Source organism: Seriola aureovittata, chromosome 8 (genome assembly GCF_021018895.1).
Source record: "Seriola aureovittata isolate HTS-2021-v1 ecotype China chromosome 8, ASM2101889v1, whole genome shotgun sequence".
NCBI lineage: Eukaryota > Metazoa > Chordata > Actinopteri > Carangiformes > Carangidae > Seriola > Seriola aureovittata.
The window spans coordinates 22,144,303-22,152,893 of record NC_079371.1 but is presented as its reverse complement, the minus strand read 5'-3'; the positions used below and the strand labels follow the sequence as shown (position 1 = coordinate 22,152,893).

The 8,591-nt window shown below is 38.0% G+C and overlaps 1 protein-coding gene across 2 annotated transcripts; it reads right to left on the bottom strand.

The window, feature by feature from the left end:
* Nucleotides 1-783: 783 nt before the first annotated feature.
* cab39l1 (calcium binding protein 39, like 1) lies at nucleotides 784-7,542 on the bottom strand. Of its 2 annotated transcripts, none has more exons than XM_056383082.1 (9): nucleotides 7,167-7,542; nucleotides 6,488-6,606; nucleotides 6,220-6,384; nucleotides 5,896-6,014; nucleotides 4,874-5,042; nucleotides 4,733-4,792; nucleotides 4,589-4,654; nucleotides 4,341-4,484; nucleotides 784-4,134 (listed from the first exon to the last, which is right to left on the bottom strand). In XM_056383082.1, exons 2-9 carry the CDS (start codon nucleotides 6,602-6,604, stop codon nucleotides 3,943-3,945), a joined length of 1,032 nt encoding a protein of 343 aa, XP_056239057.1. In that variant the 5' UTR covers nucleotides 6,605-6,606; nucleotides 7,167-7,542; the 3' UTR covers nucleotides 784-3,942. The 2 variants fall into 2 exon arrangements, with proteins under 2 accessions (XP_056239057.1, XP_056239056.1); XM_056383081.1 differs by having other exon boundaries at nucleotides 6,488-6,635; nucleotides 7,167-7,541.
* Between the last annotated feature and the right edge of the window lie 1,049 nt (nucleotides 7,543-8,591).

The window sequence follows — 8,591 nt, the reverse complement described above, 5'->3', positions numbered from 1 at the left end:
AATTGATAATAAAAGAAATTGATGAACTAAAGTTTCAGCACACTCCAGCATAGTTACACTAGATGAGCTTCCACTGTATTTTTATATTTCATCAAAAGCTGAAGGCTAACATACAGGAGACCTCAGTCAGTTTTAAAAAACGATTTGGTGAAACTGAACACAGAGGAGACCTTTTCTACCTCACCTCTCAAATCTGATGAACCCGGAGCAGGCAGTCTTTTCCGAATTACTGAGTGAAAAGAAACAAAGGCTCTATGTGGGCATTATCTGAGTTTATAAACTGGATTTGTTAGTTCAAGGTGTCTTAAAACAGAAATGATTCGCCCAAACACAAAATCAAAGTGGTGACATATAATTTTCTGTACTAACTTAATCATTTGATTTAATCAGAAATAAATGTTATGAATTAAAGGTTTATCTGTACAGAGGCCACTGTCACTTTACTTCTTAAAAAGGCCCGAAGCCCTTGTCACTTATACTGGATGACTGAACCTGTGATTAGAGTGATGTTTGGTAATTACATGAGGTTGTCAGCCTACATGCATCAGTGGCAATACTTAAGCTGTCAGTTGTCTCGGTCTAAGAGATGCAACTAAACAAACAGAAGTCGGGGAGATGTCAATTAAGCACGGTCTATACACACCTACACAGTAATGAGAAGAGGTGTATTCAGGTAGACCAGGTGAAACTGTGCAGGGCTTTTAAGGTACTGCTCAGAAAAAGTCATGGACAAGTTCTTCCTTTTGTAGTTGTGTGTGCTTAACTGTTGAAGCAACACAAGAATAAATTGCCATAAAGTTTTATTTTCATGAATGCTTTTCACAATTTTACCCTTTATAAAGTTATGTACACATAATTCGCTCCCATGGTAAATAAAGAGAATATCCAGAGTGTGGAAAAAAAGACAGGAAAAAAATATAAGGCAATAGAATCAAAAAAAAAGAAAGTAAAGCACAACAAATATTTAAAAGAGAGAACTCTAAATCGTGGAATATATAGTTTTGATCTCAAGGGATTTGTGTTGATGTCTACATAATATTGCCAGTGATTTATATATTTATAACTCGAGGTAGGGTTAGAGAAACATGAAATGCTTTGTTTACACACTAATACAAGGTGCCCATTGTTGTCAACGGCTCCCTCTGGTGGGATGTCTGTGTACAGCATGTCCTTCACACAGTGCATGTCATGACTGAACCCAAATCTCAAGCAAGTTTGAGCGCAGATCTACACACCAACACCATCCGAAAATATTCTGGGGTACTTCTGTTGAAGATCCTCATTAATTTTGTTAAACAAAAGTCTGATCATCTCGCATATTATTGCAGAAGTTAGCCTGTTTTGTAACTTCAGTTTATCAGCAAGGAGTTACAGAGTTGATCTCCATCGGGATATTTAAAGAAACTCAAACACACTTTCATACAAACTTTCTTTCAGTAACTGGTGACATGACCATTCACTGTGTGCAGGACTTCAGTCTGTGTATTTAAGCATAAGGTACCACATTCACAGCAGATTTCTCAAATTATTTTATGGAACTTGAAAGGCCTGATACTGACTTTGTGACTGTCTGGTGCAGTGTACCAAATAGTGATTAGCGCCAGTTAACCACAACAGAAAAACGTTTCTGATCGTGGTCCATCTGATGTTTATGAAAAGTGTATTTACACTCACAGGATCACATTTGAAGTGAAACATAGTTAGAGAAAAACCTTCACTGCACTAGATGTGGAAGTGAGAAATAAACTGGTAATGCATTTGGGACTTGAAATGTACATTTTTACCTTTTTTATATTCACTTTGGTTTAAAAACAATTTAAGAGGTCTGGAATTTTACATTATCATTATGATCCATTAAAATGTCTTTAAATAAGGCAACATTCATGACAAGGTGCGACACTGCAATTCATTATGAATTAACGTTTGTGTGGCACCACCCAATGAAATATTTAAGTTTAAAAATCTAGTTTTCCATTGTGAAAACCAGGTTGCAGTCCCTGTTCAAGTTTGAACATATATATATATCTATATATATATATATATATATATAGATATTTATATATATAAAATCAAGTTGAGACATGCATACAAACCACTGTTGTGTATTTTAAAATGTCAAATAAAATATCTTGTCTAGGAAGGAAAGAAAAGAGAACGCAGCATTTGCAAACTCAAATCCCATGAGGTATGTACTAGAAGACTGTGCGCACAGACAACACATCTTGAAATCCCTAATATGCCATTTTAGAGACAATGGCAGAAGTAAGGCAATTATATCAACACAAGTCTTTTTAAAAAGTATAACTAATCAGTGATGCATGTGAGGAACTCAGTGCTCGTCATCCAAAACACAGTCATTCTTGTTTTAACAGTGCATGTGGGTATTTTGACAATGGCATCTTTCTGATGCATCACAGTTATGTTACAGTGTATTACAATAAAACGTTTCATTATAATCAAATCAGAAAATTACACGACATTTAGAACCCTGTGTACATTTCAGCATCTGCCACCCTCTTACTTTTTTGTACTCTTTGGTGTTAAAGTAACTGACTGTATGGATGGGAGCAATGAGATTAAGGAGATCCGTTTTAGTTTTAGTTTCCCTTCGTTCTGCCCAATTCTCAAGGCCAGTGTAGCTCAATAAATGTCAAAGAAAATCAGTAAAATTAGTCAAGAAGCAATCCCAACCATAGTTAGCATAAAGTCTCTTTGACGTGTCAACTTATCTTAAATATCATGCTCTGATTTGAACATAACAGATTTACAGTGCAACATACTTGTGATGCATCCTTGTGCAACGCTTCTGTGTAAACTGCGATATTATTTCTTGTGTTATGCAGTGCTTATACTGTAATGGAAAAATGGCTAAGATGGCATATATCAAGTACTTTAAAACCACATGAATTAATTATTTGTTAAATCATTGTTTCAAATGAATTATTGCTATCTGTGCTCAGCATGTGAGGATGAAGTGGAGTGCTCCAAGTGAGATCAATATGTATATCCTAGCTGTCCATGTTAGCGGTGAATGGATGGCTGCTACCCTGCAGCATTATCTGATGCCGTGTTTCTATTTCAGTCATGTAAGCCTCAGTGAACTCAGCCTAAAAATTACAGCACAATAAATTGATTCCTCTATGGTTTTGATTTTCTCTTCCTGTGCCAGCTAATGCATCAGCAAGTTCAGCACTGCAGGATCATTTCAGACCTTTGTAACATCACACAATGCGACCAAAGGCCTAATAACTACACAATAATCCCCAAAAATGACTGTGTGCTGAGTCTGATCTGGCCAGTATGATCCACATGTCGCCCTGACAAAGCCATATTTCTAAACATCATTTAAGTCCCTGTATAACACAACAGCTTACAATAAGGCAATAATCCAAACCTATGCAATTAGTTAGGCTAAGCAATGTTCAGAGAGAAGAGTTACTGTATATTTGAAACTGTTTACCATGAAGATACATTAGAAAAATAATATATTTACTTCTCCTCAGCTTTTCAATCTCTAAAATATAGACAGGTTTCTGAAAGAAAAAAAAAAGACTTTTGAGACCACCTCAGAGCTCATGTTGGCTGTGAATGGGGAGAAGTTTCTGTCATTCTAAGGTTCTCTGGTTCTGCCAGCGACAATGTAAGTGGAAAGGTAACAGTTTAAGGTCCAACATTACAAGAACATACTAAATGTTTTTCATTATCACTAAAGAGGAAACACTATGGTTTAAATAACAGTTCTTGGCCCACTGGATGGAAATCACCTCCATATCCACACTAAAAACAGAAAGTGAAGGAAGTAATCTTTACTTTTTTCCTATATTTTGTAGTTAATATTAAATTTTAATGAAGCGTGTCTTTTAGACTCTCATGTAGCCCTCTGCAGCTCCAGCCACTACCTCTAAACTCTACCACCTGATGGAGCACTCATCCCTGTGGCTTTTAAGCTTCCTCCGGTGCCGTGGGCCTCTTCAGGTCACGGATCTGCTTAATCAGATAGTTCTTCTCATCACAGAACTGCTCGTCCTCAGATCTGTCTGTCTGGAAGTGGCTCAGGAACTCCACGAGTTTGGTCTGGTTCTTCAGCAGTATGTCCAGCACGGGCTGAGTCTTGTTAGGGTTTGCAACAAATACCTTTAAAAGAAGAGAGAGATTATTTCATTATTTTATCTGAATCAGTCCATTCTTCTCTTAAAAACATTCAATATTTTACTATTTTAAATCAGCACCATTCAGCTATTTTCTTCCAACAACTATATGTGGAATTTGAAATTGAATAAACAACTTCAATTATTAAGCAGTGAATTATTTCACTGATTATGCATGTTTTACGTGCAGACCTTGAAGACATGGAACGCTTCAAACTGGATATTTCGGCTGTTGTCTCTTAGCAAGTTCATCATCAGCTTCAGGTTCTCTGCCCGACTGATATACTTCGTCATGACAGTGAAGTTGTGTCGATCTAGGAGGAGTTCCCCAAGGAGCTGAAAGACAGTACATGATTAAATAATGTCAGTTACACCTTCATCTGTAGCTCAAATCAAAGTTTGTCAATGGCTTTAATTTGACAGAGCAGCGGTGCTTTTACCTTCAAAGACTGTCGTTTGGTGACGTAATTGTCAGAATGCAGGAGCTTCTCGTACTCTGTGAACACCTGACAATTTAAAAGCATGTTAGGCACTGCATGGGCACTCTTTCACTTAAAGATAAAAATAAAGAGGAGAACACTCACTCTGTCATAATTGTTCTCCAGGAAATCCGCACACATAATCTTGTGTCTTGTAAGGAGATCCTGAAAGGAAACAGAAGAGCCCTGGGTATTAGATAAGAACTGTTAAGATACTGCAATTAGAAGGAAAGTATGTCAGCGTACCTTGAATGAGGCAAAAGCATCTGAAGCAATGTCAAAGGTTGAGAGCTCCACGTAGCGGAAGAAGCAGTAGAACTCTTCAGAGAAGAGCACCGTCCGTGCCAAAGGCTCGTGACGCAGACACTCCCTCAGCATCATTCCACAGTTCAGAGCCACTTCTGCACTCTCGTATCTGTATGGGTTAATACATGTCAAGTCATATATCATCAGACCAGTTATAAAACAGACACTGTAGATGTAACACAAATGAAAACTGGTAAAAAGGCCACCCTAAATACTTTTAACATTGTTATTCTGGCATTAAATTTATTTTTTGCACTGATTAATATTACATATTAGATCTTATTTGCCATGGCGAGGTATTATTGCTATACCTGAAGATAGCTGGCTAAATGTAGACAATTCACCATGCAGCTACATGGGAGTTTATTAGTAGAATGATCATCTAACACATCAGCATTAAATGTCAGGTTTTGATGTCTGTCTCTGACAACCAAACAGAATGTTCCTCTTTATATATGTGACATTCGGGAATAAAGTTCAAAAACATTGCAGAAGAAATCCATCACAGAAGTAGCAATCTACAAAGAGAGAATTTGATCCACTGACAGCAACCTAAACGGATCAAAATGCAGTGTAGCCATTAGACAAGGTTGCTTTTTGAGTAAGCGGGATGACTCAGTTTTTCAGAGCTGTAAAACCAGCACTCAACTATCACTCTCTTCATCTCCATGTGTAACCCACATGTGAATGCAACAAGTTCATGCTCGTTTCTCTGGGAGTTGTTGAAACACATACTGGGTAATGTAGAAAATCATGAGGCATGTTGAAGGAAAGTGATTTTACTGCAAAAGTAACTTAAAACACAACAACAAAATAATTTGGGGGGCTTACTGATATTTACCAGTTAGGGGCCTCTACAGGTAGAGTTGATTTCAATATGTGTAAGTGGAAAAACAAAGCACTCATATCTAATATCAAAGTATCAAATACTGAGTTCCTGCTGTCTGAAAAGTTGAACTTACCCTTTCAGAAGCATGAAGAGAATCTGTGGGTGTGTAGAGATGTACTCTACCGTGGGTGTGCGAGTGCCAATCTGACGTCTCACAATATTGCTGAACAAATGAACCACATCCTTCTTCCCCTGTAACAAAAAGCACTCAGACAGATGAATAGCTGACTGGGTAATGATGATATGCAAAGACATTTTTGCTTTGGGCAAAGATGTTCAAATCGGGCATACACACTCTCAGTGACTGTGTGGTGTCTGCACAAAGCAATCAATACTTTTTTTTTCTTTTTTTTTTTACACACATAGTCATTGCATAAAAAAGTAAGTTTTTACCCACCTCAAAATCAATCCTCTGAAGGTTTGCAATAAGTGCAATGAGGAGGTTGGTGTTGTACAGCTCTTGTGCAAGCTGAGCCACTGCTTCAGTTTGAGGCTCCTTGTCACCTGTTCCACAAAGTACCTCCTTCAGTGAGGCCAGGTTTTTGGACACCTCCTCTGCAACCTTATTTGTGGAAAAACAGTTGATGACTCTGGCCATGAGTTGGTGTTAAGGATAAGATCCAAATTCCAAACATTAGACAGTCAGAAGAAAAATCATTGCTGACCTTTTCACACTTTTTACTGTCTCCAGCATCCAGTTTTTCCATGTATGCCACATTCTCCTTCAAACTTCTCACTATTTCAGCCGGACTCTTCTGAGACTTCCCGAAAGGAAAAGGCATGACTGAAGAAAGGTAATCCAAGCCCAAATCTCTAATGAAATAAAACCCCGTTTCAACAAACTATCATGCAATTAAAGCAATTCAACTTCCTGTACCTCTGTGCATCAGGAAATGGCTGAAAGAGCTCTCACCTGAAGACAGCAAGGGTACAGCTAGGTTAGTTATACTGTCTAGCTGTAACTCGACACTCAAAAGTTAACTACTGAGTTACAGTATTAAAGACCATAACAACGCGCACAGCTAGCCAACGTTACATTAGTTAGTTAGCAATTATAATGCGGGTACATTAGCGCTACAGTAACACTTCTATTGTATGTTCACACTGGTCCATTAGTTTCTCGACAAATGCCAACTTTTAAACCGAAACAAGAATGTCACGGACAATAAGACGTTAAAAATGTCAACGCTACAGCAATGTTCATCAGCAAACTTCAGCTAGCTTGTGACCTAGTTAGCAGTAGCGAGAAACAGGCAAACTAACGACAGCATGTAGACAGCAAGCACCATGGAAAACACACACAGGACACTGCTGAAATATTCAGTTCAGGCTGTCAAGACTCACCCGAGTGAACTCTAGTTTTGAAGCTGAAGGAGGCTCGGTGGCTAAAGGTTAGCTAGCAGGCTAGCAAGTTATCCCCACTTTCTTTTTCCACTGTAACGTTACTTTGATATGTCTGTAACGTTATCTGAGATCTGGAGCTGTAGCTATCTAACGTGTGCTAATTGTGGCTACAAGTTGCTCAAACGGACGACCTTCATAGCTGGGATATTTCATGAAAATCTCTCTACTCGTGACCGACTGTCACCTAACTTGCTAGCTGCCTAGTTGTGGAGAGAGAGTCGCTGGGTTGGCCTGTCCGACCGTCTGACAACTTCATTTCCCTGTTCTTTACTGTTGAAACTCACATTCTCTCCTCATCCCGGGGACACTGGGCGGGTATGTTTTGCTCTACAAAATGACTGCCACTACTTTTAGCCAATCACTTTAGCCAATGCTAATTTTATGTGGTAACTCCCTCTCCGTTGTAGGTGCGCATGTTTAAATGGCTCATATTCCTCGTGTGGGAGGAGACATCAAAGACTACACGTAAAGCCCCTTCTTCCGGACTGCCCTGTAACCATAAGCAAGTGCACCTAAATTCTCACGAAAAGAAGAGGCAAAAAAATTTAGTTAAAAGGAATTTAGGCTTGAAATCAGTCCCTTTCATCCTATATAAGTGGAGTTTTGGTATTATTATCAAAGCAAAAAAGTTTTAGCATTAGTTTTTATTAACAGTCTTTTCCCCATAAAGTTTTCAGCTTCATTATATTTTGGTATTTAGAGTGAAGAAAGATTCACAGATGTCAAAACAATACTCATAATCAAATATAAACTGCTTGTACATGTGTTTTAGTGAATATATTTGATGTAATCACACAGTATTTTACACTATTTAACATGGTTAGGGTTATATAACCATATAAATCATGCCTAACAAAAGAAACCATGGTGCTTCACAGTTTTCTATACTGTATCTGGAAAACATGTTCTGCTATGTCTTAAAAGCTGTAAAATTCTTCCAGACATTTCCCATAAATATTCAGGGTAAACATTTCCCGTAATCTAAACTCTGAACTTAAAAGACTGGCATCCTTTTAGTATGGGATTAATGCATTACACTAGTGAATAATATATTCAATATAAGTATTTACACTTGTAAATGTACTAAATCTCAAGGATCCACATTTTTCCACATTTTAGTTTTTCTGCTCTCATCTTTGAAGTGACTCATCATGTTATCTACTAAAAACATTTCAGGTTGTCTCAGCAGGGTTTTTACCCAGTTTGGTTCCATTGTAGGGGTGTCACACCAAACTTTGCTAAACCATGTTCAACATTTTGTTTATGGTCCCTATGATTCCCATATGATGCCTGTGGCATTGCACCATCTTGCTCCCACCAACAGTTGATGACAGTCATTGCAAGTTGAAATCTCCTCTCAGCACT

Bases quoted from the DNA above. Each gene is read 5' to 3' on its own strand.
- cab39l1 (XM_056383082.1), bottom strand. From the start codon at position 6,604: ATGCCTTTTCCTTTCGGGAAGTCTCAGAAGAGTCCGGCTGAAATAGTG. The intron at 4,793-4,873 runs GTACGCTGACAT...GTTTCCTTTCAG, and splicing joins ATGCTTTTGCCTCATTCAAG to GATCTCCTTACAAGACACAA. The intron at 4,655-4,732 runs GTGAGTGTTCTC...TTAAATTGTCAG, and splicing joins TGGAGAACAATTATGACAGA to GTGTTCACAGAGTACGAGAA.